This window comes from Solanum stenotomum, chromosome 11 (genome assembly GCF_019186545.1).
Source record: "Solanum stenotomum isolate F172 chromosome 11, ASM1918654v1, whole genome shotgun sequence".
NCBI classification, from domain to species: domain Eukaryota; kingdom Viridiplantae; phylum Streptophyta; class Magnoliopsida; order Solanales; family Solanaceae; genus Solanum; species Solanum stenotomum.
Window position 1 is genome coordinate 38,167,273 of NC_064292.1, and position 15,988 is coordinate 38,183,260.

The window sequence follows — 15,988 nt, forward strand, 5'->3', positions numbered from 1 at the left end:
GTCGGAATTTTTAATGAATTACAATAAAAACTGACCTCTTGATGTCGGTATTATTTTCTCAATTAAATATAAAATATACCGACCTCATGAGGTCGGTATTTTTATTGTAATTCATTTTTTCCGAGAAAAATTCCGACCTCCAAAGGTCGGAATTTGGTTTTCCCTCTTTATTTTGAATAAAAACCGACTACTTGTAAATACCGACCTCCGGAGGTCGGAAATTACCGACCTCCATTTGAGGTCGGAAATTTTTAGGTCGGTATTCACTGTTTTTTTAGTAGTGATTACACCTAACATGTTTGGGTCGTGCACAGCACGGGCTATGCCCATCTAGTATATATATATATATATATATATATATTATTATTATTATTATTATTATTATTTTATTTTTTTATTTTTTTCAAAATTGAAGTACAATAAAATAAACATTTTCTAGTACAATTGTTGATTTTAAAGTTAAGATACATTTGCTAATGTAATAACTTTTCGTGTTTTATGATATTATAATGAGGAAATACATAAAATTCCCCTTAAACTTGTCATCAAAACTTACTTTAGCACTATAATTTACGTGCATTTAAATACCCCCTTAAACTACTTGTAAGTGAATTAAACAACACCTTAGTGGCTGATGTGACAAAAAAAGTTCTAGGCGCGTAAATAGCAAGAATTTTTTTAAAAAACAAGTGGATCCCACTTTGACTTCGTTCAACGACTTGATTCGTCTCTTTTTTCTCTCAAATTGTTTCAACTCTCTCTCTATTTCCTCAATGTCACGACCTTCGGAAAACATTGTTAATGGCAATTATAGGCCGACAAATTCAATGCTGCTCAATCATGAGGGACCCCATTTGTTCCTCGTTCATCACTACTCCGCAAGATACCATGTGTTGTGAAACCACCAAATCTTGCCAAAAAATTTCACCACACGAGCGACCTGGACAAAACGCTGATCATGCCCTTTTCCTTGGCTTTCTTTTATTCTTCGTATTTTCTTTTTATTTTTTATGTGTTCTGATTTTTTCGGCAACCATCGTAAAAGGTTTGAAAACATTTAGATTTGTCAATTTTGAGCCTAAAATAACAACAGTGACTCCGATAATTATCGTTGAAGCATTAGCAACTCCAGCTACAATGATGATAGTATATGTATCGCTCTGTTTTTCTGTTTTACACACAATATTCGTCAAATTATTAGAAATCCTTTTGTGAGTGTTAGTTTTCTACCCTAGGAAACTTTAATTTTAGTATTGTAATGGAGAGGATGAAACATGGAAGATGATGAGTGATAAGTGAAATGAGAACAAAAAATAATATGGAAGAAGAAGAAAATGAAAACTAAATACAAAAAATGAGATGGAAAAAAAAAGAAATAAAACCAAAAAAATTTCAGCATCTGACGTTATGTCAATGCGTCATTGAGGTGGCGCTGACGTGGCACGCGTGTATATCACCTCCCAACCGTGAAATTGGTATTGTATATATAAGGTGATATTTAATTCACTTGAAAGTTTTTTAAGGGGTATTTAAACGTCCGTAAAGTTACAGTGCAAAAGTAAATTTTGCGGACAAATTTAAGGGAGATTTTATATATTCATCTATTATAATTGATGTATCTTAACTTTATCAGCTTAATTGATAAAAACTAAATCAAGAAGAAAAATAGATTACTTCTCACCTTTTTCCTAGTTAAAGAGATTTTTGTTTTAAAAAAATAGTTTCTTAAAAATGGTATTTCTTATTATAAAAGAATTCATTTAAAAAAATATATATATTTATTAAGAGGAGAATATTTTTAACCCAATTAATTAATAATAAAGATATTCTTGAATCAAATTATACAATATAAACATTTTTGGATTAAAATATTAATAAAAAAACAATTTTATTCAATTTCTAGTGTAAGGACACTTTAGTCCTATTCTGGTTTTTAATTTATTAATTACTGTAATTACATGTTTTTCAATCACTCTTCACAATTTACAGAACTTTTATTATTTTTTGAGAAAAGGGGGCAAAATCTATTCCTCAACTTGAAAATTTAGATGTTAAAAAATGGTGCAAGCATATATTCGCCGTTTAACAAATAATGCATTTTTTTACTAATATATCTATATATATAAAATTCAATATAATAATTTAAAATTAAATTCTTAATTCCAAAAATACCACGTGACTTCATAAAATTACCTTGCTCATTTTCTTTCTTACCCCTCTATAAACCTGATCAAAATAAGAAGAACTCAATCTTTCTCCTGTTAAGTTCTAAAGTACTATCGATTGGGTCGGAAAAATGAATTAGATTTTTCTTTAGTTAGATTCCGTCTCAAGAGTTAAAGTAAATGAGTGATATATATCTATCTAATACAATTTTTCTAAAATTAAAAAAATCAGTTTTAAGATTTTCTTAATTTAGCTTGTTAACAAAAAGAACAAATATACGTCCTTTGTAAACAATAATTATATATACAATATTTATTAAAGGGTATATATACTATTTTATTTTGTATGAGGTTATATTTGATCTATAATAAAGTTTGAGGGTGAACTATTGGCCTTTTTCCTTAATTTTTTTGTGTAGAAAAGTGTTTAACAGTTTCCTTGAAACGACAATAACTCAGATTTGGTGCTTTGTCGAGTCTTAGAGCTCTCAAATTGCTCGTCTGAAACTTGAGATCTAAAGAAGACAAAGAGAAGAGTGAAAGAGAAGAGGAGCTCACAAAATCTGATACGCTGAAAGAGAGGTACAACAAACCCATACATACGTTTTCAAGAATCCAGTTTTCATTTTCAGATCCGTTTAGCAATGCTCTCCACTGCTCGATCTCTCGTCATTTTCGTCATCTTCTCTCTATTCCTTGCATACCCATCTCATGCAAAGGTAAATTAATCTTGGGTTTTTTATTGAATAATGAATTGATCCACTTTTGCTTTTTTAAATGGTTCTCCATTCTTGGATCTTAAATTGCTTCTACTATGTCTTTTATGTAATTCCATTTTCTGTATTGTGTGATTCATAATCCTTCTCTTTTTCCTGTTTATGTGTGAATCCGAGCTTTGTGGAAAAAAAAATAGAGAGTTTGTATGATGATGCTTTTGATGCACTGAAATTGTAGTTGGGTAGTGATTTTTGAAGGTTACAAAGGATGTTTTATGGTCAGTTTATTAAGATTTTATGTGTTTAGGTGCAAAGTGTGTATTGATTTTGAGCTTTCTAAGCTTACATTTGGATATTCGGTATGAAGTCATGATTTTAAATCATGTTTGGACTTGCGATTTGAGATCATGGCTTGAATTCATGATTTCAAATCCCAAATTCTCCAAAACTTCAATTCATATCGCCATGTCCAAATAGGCCCAAAAAGAAAAGTTTTTGAGCCTTTATATTATAATAATGTTCTGATGCTGAAAGTCTAGCTGGATAGTGATTTGAATCATACAAATCATTTTCTTTTTTCTGTTATTGTGTTTACATGCATACTATAAAAAAGGCTGTCAGGCATGCTGGTTGAGCGGTAGAATTAAACTCATCTGCTTGTGGGAGGCCAGGGATTCCAATCTATACATTCGGTAGGCCACCTAAGTCTTTTATAGAGAATTCTGCCTTGATACATGCAATAATATAACCAATTAAGGTTGAAGAGGAACCAAAAATAGGGATATTATCAACATTAATTGTGAGAACCAAAATACCAGTAGCAATCCTGAATATAATCACGCTATATCAGAGATGGATCTCTAAAAGCCAATGTCAAGTAGGTAGGATTGGAGAGATTTGAGAACTATTCTGAATAGAGGTTTAGTAATGATGTGGACTATCCAAAAAGATGTTTTGATGGAATTTCAACTTCTAGAAATCTTTTGCGAGGCAGATGTCTAGTTAGCCTTTTTAGTTGGTCCAAACTGACCCCTGTAAATAATTTAGAACTCTTCTTGGATTTTGTTAGCTCTATAGCTTAGAAAGAGGCTACAAATCCTTTTTTTTTGTGTGCTTAACTGATCTATCCTTGTAAAGCTTGCATCTTCTTGATGCCTTGAAATGAATCTACTTACTTCATCAAAAAAAAAAATGATGTGGACTATCCATCTTATTATGGGTAATAGCCAGTGATAAGAATTGGAAAATCTTATCACCGGCTCCAAAATTTGGAACTTGAGGCAAAGTTTTGAGATAGAGGAATTAAAGTTACTAATTGGTACCACCAAAGGATTCTTTGGCATTTGAAAGTTGTGACTGTCCAAGAGGCAAGGCTGTAACTTTTATGCGATCCATTCTGGCGGGATATTGATAAATTAGGAATGGCAAGAAACAGGTGGTTTGGAGGAAGTGATGTGGATGAGATATTTGAGCTAGAACGTGGATTAGGCAAGGAAGCATGTCATGAAATCTGATGCTTTGTATGACCTATATGTGTGCAAGATAGTGTCATACGAGTTTGAGATAAAGTGGGGGTTGTGTGATTAAAATATGGAAAGACAAGAATAGACTACCCCCTAAAATCAAGTGTTTCACCTGGACTACCCTCAAGGATGCTATCCTAACCCTAGACAATCTAAATAGGAGGAAACTTCAGCTAGTAAACAGATGTTTCATGTGCCTCAATAGCCTGGAATCAGTGAATCATTTGTTTCTGCATTGTCCAGTGGCAACAGCTCTTTGGAATATGTTTATTTCAATTGCTGGTATCAACTGGATTCTTCCGCAAAGTATCAAAGAAGTAGTTGGAAGTTGGAGTCTTAGAGAAGTTGATAGCCCCATCAAGAAGACCTGGCAGATGATTCCATCATGTATTTTTTGGTGTATTTGGAAGGAAAGGAATCTCAGATGTTTTGATGGTATTCTCAACTCCAATTAGCAGTTTGAAATCCTTTTGCCTTATTAATCTCTTCCAATGGAGCAACTTATCCCCTGTAAATGATATATTACCCCTCTTCGATTTCATTAGCTCCCTCAATATGGCTTAGCGACCATCCTTTTGCTAGTGGTTAACTCCCTGATTAAATAGGTGTTTTTGTTCTCAGGAGTTAACCATATTTTTGTGTATGCAATTTGCATCTTCTTGATGCCTTTCTAATACAACATCTTACTTCATAAAAAAAAATATGGAAAGACAAGAACCACAGATTGAAATTAGAGACTTAGAAAAGACCGATTTTGATTCATGCATAAATTAGAACAAATGATATAGATCAAATACCCTAATTCTAACAATTAAACAGAATCTTGTCTATAGGAAAAACCTTCAAGTGGAAGAAATACTAGGGTTCTATTTAGTATTACGAATACACTAAAGTCACTGCAATAGGAGAGATGTGTTGGTTCCTGATTAAAAAAGAATAAGAAAAAAAGAAACTAAAGAAGTCTCTGATAGGGTTCATATTGGTCCAAACTTCCACTAAAATGCTGAGGTTGCTGAGGATTGATAATGGGTTGGTTCCTGATTATTGTAATGTTTTAGTTTTATTTGGACATCAAGTGTTACTGCCAGATTGCTTGCCGATTGATGATGTGTTGGTTCGTGATTATACTTTTATTGCTTTTCGTTCATGTGTTTACTATTGTACTCCGGTTTCTACAAATCTTCCAGTGGATTTCTACTCGTGTACGTGAAGGGACACAAGATCGTTTTCAAAACATAATCTCTTATGTGGAATATCATCCCGAGCGAAACCACTTGTCAGTGAATCTATTGAAAGCAACTTGTTGATTATATGGTTATCAAAATAAAAAAATATTGAATATCATTTAGCAGGGATACACTGGGAGCCTGGTCTCTCAATTTAGTTCGTACTTTTGTCTTTGCTGAGTTAATCAACCCTGATCTTGGAGTAAATCCTAATGAGATGGTTCTTCCTAAAGCAATATGGATAACCAGATTATACAAAATATAACAGAAGTATTTCGTCACAAACCTCACATGCCAAAAGTGCTTGGACATTTTTGTTTCAGCAAGTGCCGGTTAGTGGTTAGACAAATTACTATCCTATTGGCAACAAAACTGGTGCATTTAATCCTGACTGCTTGTTAATGTGCCTTGTTTCACCTTCAACCCCCCTAATCAGGAAACTTTTACTGTTGATACTGATGCTAAAACCTCATTTGTTTTTATTAAGATTAAGACAACTAAATTTGAATACACATTTGAATATTAAGATGTACATGAAGANCCTTAATTTTTTTGTGTAGAAAAGTGTTTAACAGTTTCCTTGAAACGACAATAACTCAGATTTGGTGCTTTGTCGAGTCTTAGAGCTCTCAAATTGCTCGTCTGAAACTTGAGATCTAAAGAAGACAAAGAGAAGAGTGAAAGAGAAGAGGAGCTCACAAAATCTGATACGCTGAAAGAGAGGTACAACAAACCCATACATACGTTTTCAAGAATCCAGTTTTCATTTTCAGATCCGTTTAGCAATGCTCTCCACTGCTCGATCTCTCGTCATTTTCGTCATCTTCTCTCTATTCCTTGCATACCCATCTCATGCAAAGGTAAATTAATCTTGGGTTTTTTATTGAATAATGAATTGATCCACTTTTGCTTTTTTAAATGGTTCTCCATTCTTGGATCTTAAATTGCTTCTACTATGTCTTTTATGTAATTCCATTTTCTGTATTGTGTGATTCATAATCCTTCTCTTTTTCCTGTTTATGTGTGAATCCGAGCTTTGTGGAAAAAAAAATAGAGAGTTTGTATGATGATGCTTTTGATGCACTGAAATTGTAGTTGGGTAGTGATTTTTGAAGGTTACAAAGGATGTTTTATGGTCAGTTTATTAAGATTTTATGTGTTTAGGTGCAAAATGTGTATTGATTTTGAGCTTTCTAAGCTTGCATTTGGATATTCGGTATGAAGTCATGATTTTAAATCATGTTTGGACTTGCGATTTGAGATCATGGCTTGAATTCATGATTTCAAATCCCAAATTCTCCAAAACTTCAATTCATATCGCCATGTCCAAACGGGCCCAAAAAGAAAAGTTTTTGAGCCTTTATATTATAATAATGTTCTGATGCTGAAAGTCTAGCTGGATAGTGATTTGAATCATACAAATCATTTTCTTTTTTCTGTTATTGTGTTTACATGCATACTATAAAAAAGGCTGTCAGGCATGCTGGTTGAGCGGTAGAATTAAACTCATCTGCTTGTGGGAGGCCAGGGATTCAAATCTATACATTCTATAGGCCACCTAAGTCTTTTATAGAGAATTCTGCCTTGATACATGCAATAATATAACCAATTAAGGTTGAAGAGGAACCAAAAATAGGGATATTATCAACATTAATTGAAAATACCAGTAGCAATCCTGAATATAATCACGCTATATCAGAAATGGATCTCTAAAAGCCAATGTCAAGTAGGTATGTGGCAAGACGATTTAATCAAGCCCGTGGAGACTGCTTCAAACCATAGAGATCGTTTTAGTTTATAGACATAATTGGGATAATCTGGGTGTTCAAAGCTTTTAGGTTGCCTCAAGTATACATCCTTATTGAGTATTTATTACCAATCTGACCTTGTTGAGCTTAATGATACGAGTAAAGTTTGATCATAGTCTATGCCAAACTGTTGGAAAAATCTTTGTGCAACCAGGTGAGCATTAAATCTATCAATGGGGACATCAACTTTATATTTAATATGGTAGACCCACTTGCTGCTAACTATGTTGGCGTGAGCCGAAGGAACTAAGGACTATGTTTGATTTCGAAAGAGTGCATTGAACTCATCAATCATAGCTTGTTGCCACCTTGGTCCGTAGCAATTGCATAAAAGATCAGGGTTCAGACAAAGAGGAGTTGGTAGAGGTGGCCAATGAAGAAAGAATGGGGGCATAAGTGACCCTCTCATAGAACAGGTAACCATGTGATGGTTACCTGAGAAAGTAGTTTCAAGTGGAGTGGTATAGGTGGAATGGTGTTGGAAAGAATTACTTTGAATGTGAGAGTTAGTTAGAGGTAAAGAATTAGAAGTGCGAATAGGATAAGCAGAAGGTAAGTTCGAAGTTTGAGATGAATATAGAGGAGTAGATTGAATAAGAGACATCATAGGAATGCATGCAAATCAGATGCAATATCAGTTGTCTTCAACTTCGGAGTCTCATGTACATTCAAATTGGGAGCAAGTAGGATTGGAGAGATTTGAGAACTATTCTGAATAGAGGTTTAGTAATGATGTGGACTATCAATCATATTATGGGTAGTTTCCAGCAATAAGAATTGGAAAATCTTATCACCGGCCCCACAATTTGGAACTTGAGGCAAAGTTTGGAGATAGAGGAGTTAAAGTTACTAATTGGTACCACCAAAGGATTCCTTGGCATTTAAAGTTGTGACTGTCCCAGAGGCAAGGCTGTAGCTTTTATGCGATCCATTCTGGCGGAATATTGATAAATTAGGAATTGCAAGAAACAGGTGGTTTGGTGGAAGTGACATGGATGAGATATTTGAGCTAGAATGTGGATTAGGCAACGAAGCATGTCATGAAATCTGATGGTTTGTATGACCTATATGTGTGCAAGATAGTGTCACACGAGTTTGAGATAAAGTGGGGGTTGTGATTAAAATATGGAAAGAGAACCACAGATTGAAATTAGAGACTTAGAAAGGACCGACTTTGATTCATGCATAAATTGGAACAAATGATATAGATCAAATACCCGAATTCTAACAATTAAACAGAATGTTGTCTATAGGAAAACCTTCAACTGGAAGAAATAGTAGGGTTCTATTTAGTGTTACAAATACACTTAAGTCACTGCAATAGGAGAGATGTGTTGGTTCCTGATTAAAAAAGAATTAAAAAAAAAAAGAAACTAAAGAAGTCTCTGATAGGGTTTATATTGGTCCAAAGTCCAAACTTCCACTAAAATGCTGAGGTTGCTGAGGATTGATAACGGGTTGGTTCCTGATTATTGTGATGTTTTGATTTAATTTGGACATCAAGTGTTACTGCCAGATTGCTTGCCGATTGATGATGCGTTGGTTCCTGATTATACTTCTATTGCTTTTTGTTCATGTGTTTACTATTGTACTCCGGTTTCTACAACTCTTCCAGTGGATTTCTATTCATGTACATGAAGGGACACAAGATCGTTTTCAGAACATAATCTCTTATGTGGAATTCACTCCGAGCGAAGCCGCTTGTCAGTGAATCTATTGAAAGCAACTTGTTGATTATATGGTTATCAAAATAAAAAAATATTGAATATCATTTAGCAGGGATACACTGGGAGCCTGGTCTCTCAATTTAGTTCGTACTTTTGTCTTTGCTGAGTTAATCAACCCTGATCTTGGAGTAAACCCGAATGAGATGGTTCTTCCTAAAGCAATATGGATAACCAGATTATACAAAATATAACATAAGTATTTCGTCACAAAATCTCACATGCCAAAAGTGCTTGGACATTTTTGTATCAGCAAGTGCTGGTTAGACAAATTGCTATCCTATTGGCAACAAAATTGGCGCATTTAGTCCTGACTGCTTGTTAAGGTGCCTTGTTTCACCATGTACTCTGCTTCTAGTTCATTTTATTCTTCTAGGCCACCTTCAACCCCCCTAATCAGGAAACCTCATTTGTTTTTATTAAGATTAAGACAACTGAATTTGAATACACATTTGAATATTATGATGTACATTAAGATTTATAAGACTGAATTTGAATAGTCATTTGAATATTAAGGTGTTGTATTAAGATTTGAATACCAAATAATTTAGACAGTTTGTTTTCTTGACACTGAATTTATAAAACTTGTTTCATTTAAAAGTTAATAAATATAAAATTCAAATAAAATACTTAATTTAGTACTATATCAATAGAAGTAACTTTTTTAAAAATTATATGGCAGTTGGTGGTGGTGATGGCTAGTGGTTATGGGTGCTGATTGAAAATTGTATCGGTGATGGTGTTGTTGTTGTAGCTAGTTAGCTGATAACTGTGATTGCCAGTGGTTGTTGATTGTGGTAGTTGGTGGTGGTAGCTAAAAATTGAGGTGGACGATAGTGATAGCTAATGGTGGTGGTAAATGATTTTAGTGGTTGACGATATATAGTGGTGATTGTTGGTGGTGACGACCGTAAACGGTGGCTAATGGTTGTAATAGCTGATTGTGGTGATTGATGGTGGCAGTGGTTGCATAGTTATTATGTTTATTAATAAATAAATTATGCACATTTTAGATGTTGAAAAACAAATAGTATTAATTTTTTGGTGTTTAGATCTAGAGAAATCTTAATCACATAGATGAATATGTTTATTCAGATTCAAACGTCTTAAAGAAAACAAATGAGGCCATCTTAATCATTCAAACTCATTAAGTGGTTGTAAAATTAAAAAGCCAAATGCACTTAGGGGTCGTTTGGTAGAGTGTATAAGAATAATGCTAAATAGAGTGTATTAGTAATGCTTGCATTAGCAATGCATGTATTAGTTATGCTTGCATTAGTTATACATAGATTATTTTTATGCATTGTTTGGTTTGATGCATAAAAAATAGTATGCATTACATAAAAATATTAATTTTCTAAGATACCCTCCACTATTATGGTAGAAAAGATGTAAAAAAGATTTTGAGGGGCAAATTGGGTCTTTAATCATGCTAATGCATGCATTAAAACCATTGCATTGCTAATACCTAGAAATCCATGGTATTAGCAATACTCACCTTAATACACTATAGAGTGTAATAGTTATACATAGGTTGGAAAAGAGTACCAAACAAGGTACTAGTAATACACAAGGCAAATGCATGCATTGTTTTTCCTAATACACTCTACCAAACAACCCCTGAATGATTAAGATATCTTCTAAGAGCCGATAGGGTCTTTTTTAGTGTTTCTTTACACATGTAGGAAGGTCTTGTTTCACAAAAATATCTGGTTAGTTTCGGTTTCAGTTTGTCTGATGGTGTTGATGTCTTTTTGCTATATGCTGCAGTATCAAGCGGATGAACCTGTCACTCTTTGGGTAAATAAGGTTGGACCCTATAATAATCCACAAGAGACGTACAACTATTACAGCCTTCCGTTCTGTCATCCTGGTGATGGTGGTCACAAGTGGGGTGGCCTTGGCGAGGTTCTTGGTGGGAATGAACTTATTGATAGCCGAATTGATATAAAGTTCAAAAGTATGTCTTTTTTTAAAAGAAAACTAAAAATGAATTTGTTATTTCTCAAAGACCATCTTTTTTCACCATGTTCCATTTTATTTCAACAGGAGATGTGGAGAAAAGCACAATCTGCGAACTTGTATTGGATGCAGCAAAAGTGGCACAATTTAAGGATGCTATCGAAAGTTCATATTGGTTTGAATTTTTCATGGGTATATTTCATATTAACACATCCTTCTATGGTTTTTTATGTTCTTTTACACATGGCTACTAGATGCAGCCTGCTGCTAATTTACTGACCTTTTACTGTATCTGTGATCTTTTTTTTTGTGGTTATGATGACATATGGCTTCCTGCATCAGATGATTTGCCATTATGGGGTATGCACTTAGCTAGTTTTTGTCTTCTGATTCTGATAACTAAGTACTGTTTAACATTACTGAAATTCTCTATGGTTATGGAAGTTCAGGTTTCGTGGGCGAAGTGCTTCCTGATAGAAACCGAGATACCAAGCATGTGCTCTACACACACAAGAATTTTCTTATTCAATACAATAAAGACCAGGTAATGCATTATTATTCTTCACTCTTGTGATCATCTATCAGCTTTCTTCTACTTAACTTTCGTAATTGTGTTACTTTTAACTTCGACAGATCATTCATGTCAATCTAACTCAAGAGACCCCAAAACCACTGGAGGAAGGAAGACTCTTAGGCATGACATACTCTGTAAAATGGGTTCCGACAAATATTACTTATGAACGGCGGTTTGATGTATACTTGGATTACCCCTTTTTTGAACATCAGGTACATGCCAATCACCATTGATGATCCTCACTGTGCACTTGTGTTACTTTTATTGAAAGATTCAACTCAAGAATGAAATGGCGATTGCAGTCTTAGACCACTTGACTCTATCCTCTATCAGCTATGACCACTTCAATTTATATGACTTTAGTTTTTGGAACTTTCTCAAATGGAACTAATTTGATTATTAAAAAAATGTGTCCAGTGGACAATTCCGCACTCGTTTCTACAAGTTAACTGTTCACATTTTCTTTACTGATGATTAGAGACAATACCTTGTTGCCCCCAAAAAAGTTTAGAATTTAACTGCTAGGATAACGTCCTTTTGGGCTTACTTGTCACATATGTTTCGAAACTTCATGTTCTTCTGGTGAAACAAATGAGTTAAAGAGAAAGCTGCATATAAGAACAAGTAACTACAAGTTGCTCTTTCTGTTGCCAGCCTCTGTTAATATCTTATTCTTTATGCAGATCCACTGGTTCTCTGTGTTCAATTCGTTCATGATGGTTATTTTCCTCACTGGTTTAGTGTCTATGATTCTGATGCGCACTCTTCGTAATGATTATGCTAAATATGCTCGTGAAGATGATGATCTGGAGAGTCTGGTAATATTTTTTTCTTCTCATGAATCATGTATTCGTCAGTTACATATTTTCTATGGTTTATAAATAAACAATTGTACAGGAGAGGGATGTGAATGAAGAGTCTGGTTGGAAACTTGTCCATGGTGATGTTTTCCGACCTCCACAAAATTTGGCCCTTCTTTCAGCTGTTGTTGGCACTGGTGCTCAGCTTACAACACTTGTTCTCCTTGTGATCATATTTGCTATTATTGGAATGTTGTACATAGGGTATGTGTCCTTCTAATTATATGTACTAAATCTGCAGATTGTGGTTCTATGCACTGTTTATTTCCCGTTCATTTACCAGTTGGATTTTCTGGCTCCCACTTTAACCTACTAATTTTTATCCTCTTGTCTGAACTGTTCCATATGTATCTTTGTCTAATGAATACCGTGTCTGTCATTTTCTATTTGAGTTTCTGCACATGGGTTTGGATATTTTCTAGTGAATCAAATTGGTCCGTGTCTAATATTTTGACTATTTAATCCATACTTGGCATTTATAGTGCTTCTCATGTGGATATAACATTTTTTTCTATTTTGGGTAATAATGTAGTCATATACAACTTACCCAAGTTTAAACAAGTCAAATCTGTTCTAACTAAAGAAATATAGTTTGATTAATTTTTTCACCTAACTAAGTTTTCAAATGTTAGTTAAATTTCTGATTCTATTACCTTTAGTATGAAATTCACATTAATATCAGAAAGCTGTCCCCAGTCAAACCCTATATCACACACGCTGGGTTATATATATTTTTTGGATAAGGTACTGAGGGATATATTTACCCCCTATTTCTTAATATTGAACTTACTGCTGTACTTTATATTGCTCAGGAGAGGAGCTATTACTACAACCTTTATTGTATGTTATGCTCTTACATCGTTCATTGCCGGATATGTGAGTGGTGGCCTGTACTCTCGTAATGGTGGTATGTGATCCTTCTGGGGTTGACGTCCTTCAGTTGTTTCTATCGATTCCCTCTAATCATCAAGTGATTAAAGTTTATTTCTTTTGTGAATCTTGTCAGGTAAAAAGTGGATAAAGTCAATGATACTAACGGCATCACTTTTCCCCTTTATGTGCTTTGGCATTGGGTTCATTCTAAACACGATTGCTATATTTTATGGATCTTTAGCTGCTATTCCCTTTGGCACAATGGTGGTGGTTTTTGTTATTTGGGCTTTTATTTCATTCCCTCTGGCACTTCTTGGTACTGTTGTAGGAAGAAACTGGAGTGGTACACCAAACAATCCTTGCCGTGTTAAGACCATACCCCGCCCTATCCCTGAGAAGAAATGGTACCTCACACCATCTGTAATTTCTCTAATGGGAGGTCTTCTTCCCTTTGGGAGCATTTTCATTGAGATGTATTTTGTCTTCACTTCCTTCTGGAACTACAAGGTAATTGTTCTCTCCCCTTTTTTTCGCTTAATGGAAATAGCATTTTAAAAAGATATTTTTCCTTGCACCATTTCACTTGACAATCTTTTCAACATCATTCAATATGTTTATTTGCTTTACTGGTCAGTTTTCCACTATCTGAGCATTGAATTAGTTGAATACAACAGATTTTTATTGCCTAAGAACTGTTTTTGTGTGAACTATACTTCACTGTGATTTTTATGTGATATAGTTTCTAAGAACAATTTTGCTACCAAAAAGCTGTTGTAAGGCTAATTTTGCTTCTTCTTGATCAATCTGGAGGATTTCATCCTTTATTAGAATCTTTCAGCATCATCATTTACTTATTTTATTTTGTTCAGAGAAGTAAGCAAGTATAAGCACCTGTCTTTAATTTGCTTGGTATCAGTGAGTTGAAAGTGATATGTGAGATAATTTTCTGTTGGTCAAAAATAAAAAAAGGTAACCTAGATGTCAACATTGTTTTGGGCATGACAGCATGTCATGGGACTGTCCGATGTGTTCCTATTAGGCGCTACTTCTGATATGGATATTGAACCGTTCTAATTGCCCATGCTTAAGTTTGAAACCAGATTTTGTCTTGTGAGCTAACTTTATAATGAGGTGTAGTGCAATAGAGACAAACTTGTATAATTGTCAATGCCATTTGCCAATAGATTCTTGTGATCATTTTCTAGTAGCTTGAGATTCTGAAACGTTTGTCTGCTTACGTTTTTTGGTATAGTTCCTTCCTTTCTTTCTCTATAAATTATTGAACACATTATTTAAACACATAAAGGACAACTTGCAATGACTTCTTCAAAGTAGGAATCACGACATTGTCTAGCAACAATCTCACAGCATTTAATATGCACACTGGAGATTCTGTAGTGTTCACCTATTGCTTTTCTTATATGTTGCTGCAAAGTTTTTCCCGAAAACAATGCATTTTACATTTGTACTTTGGCTGACCTTTATTTTGTTGTTGGCAGGTCTACTATGTCTATGGTTTTATGCTTCTTGTATTTATTATTCTCATCATTGTCACCGTTTGTGTGACAATTGTGGGCACGTATTTCTTGCTGAATGCCGAGAACTACCATTGGCGATGGACTTCATTCTTTTCTGCTGCCTCAACAGCTCTATATGTTTATCTTTACGCCATATATTACTATCATGTAAAGACTAAGATGTCCGGTTTCTTCCAGACCAGCTTTTACTTTGGCTACACTATGATGTTCTGCCTTGGCCTTGGCATCCTCTGTGGTAAGCTATATAAGTCAAATACAGGATTTGGCGAGTGCCTTTTATTTTCCTTCCCCTCAAAACGCCATCCCTATCGTGGACTTAAGATCTGACTTAACTTATTCTTTCTTGATTTCTTTGGAACTCCAGGTGCTGTAGGATATCTTGGCTCTAATTTGTTTGTTAGGAGGATTTACAGAAATATCAAGTGTGATTAAGTGCTTAAACGAAGCATATGAAACGATGCACCACAGTTTTGCATGATCCGTTTCTACCTTTCACTTGTGGATTTCCAGATAATACCACAGCAATCGGGTCACCTAATGTGAATGAAGATTATTATTTTTAGAAGAGATGGAAGGAAGAAAATTAGTTGTTATTTCCAATTTTCTGGTTTAGAATGGGTGGAAATGTTTAGTAAAGTTGTATGGGAGAAAACAGTGGAATATTGTGCAACTTTTGTAGTGCATACATATATTACTTATACATTTGTTTTTATTACTTCAAAGGCCATAATCTGCATTGTATTTTGGAATATGTTGAGAATCATTTTTTTTATCAAGTGCCATTACTTTAGAAATGTTTATTCCTTCCACGTTTTCGTGTTGTGATATTCAGTGTTGTTTGTACAAATGGTTGTGTTGATACGTTGCTATTTCAGATTGAACATTAGATCATAGCTATGTGAATTTGCTCACATTGTCGATCTAAGCTTGGTGTTAGAAACTAGTCAATTTATGATGAATCCCAATAACAAAATATTCACCCAGGCTACTGGAGTCTTGTTTGAAAAGATTGCCACTCT

At 34.3% G+C, this 15,988-nt stretch overlaps 1 protein-coding gene across 2 annotated transcripts; it reads left to right on the plus strand.

The window, feature by feature from the left end:
* Nucleotides 1-2,601: 2,601 nt before the first annotated feature.
* Nucleotides 2,602-15,738, plus strand: LOC125844081 (transmembrane 9 superfamily member 1-like). Of its 2 annotated transcripts, XM_049523321.1 has the most exons (13): nt 2,627-2,691; nt 6,311-6,490; nt 10,933-11,122; nt 11,212-11,316; nt 11,467-11,484; nt 11,574-11,668; nt 11,758-11,910; nt 12,382-12,516; nt 12,596-12,762; nt 13,371-13,465; nt 13,565-13,938; nt 14,931-15,204; nt 15,334-15,738. In XM_049523321.1, exons 2-13 carry the CDS (start codon nt 6,416-6,418, stop codon nt 15,399-15,401), a joined length of 1,749 nt encoding a protein of 582 aa, XP_049379278.1. In that variant the 5' UTR covers nt 2,627-2,691; nt 6,311-6,415; the 3' UTR covers nt 15,402-15,738. The 2 variants fall into 2 exon arrangements, with proteins under 2 accessions (XP_049379277.1, XP_049379278.1); XM_049523320.1 differs by lacking the exon at nt 6,311-6,490 and having other exon boundaries at nt 2,602-2,884.
* The last annotated feature ends 250 nt before the right edge of the window (nt 15,739-15,988 follow it).

Coding starts and splice junctions, on each gene's coding strand:
- LOC125844081 (XM_049523320.1), top strand. CDS start 2,810: ATGCTCTCCACTGCTCGATCTCTCGTCATTTTCGTCATCTTCTCTCTA. Junction 2,885..10,932: donor CATACCCATCTCATGCAAAG/GTAAATTAATCT, acceptor TATATGCTGCAG/TATCAAGCGGATGAACCTGT. Junction 11,911..12,381: donor ACCCCTTTTTTGAACATCAG/GTACATGCCAAT, acceptor TTCTTTATGCAG/ATCCACTGGTTCTCTGTGTT.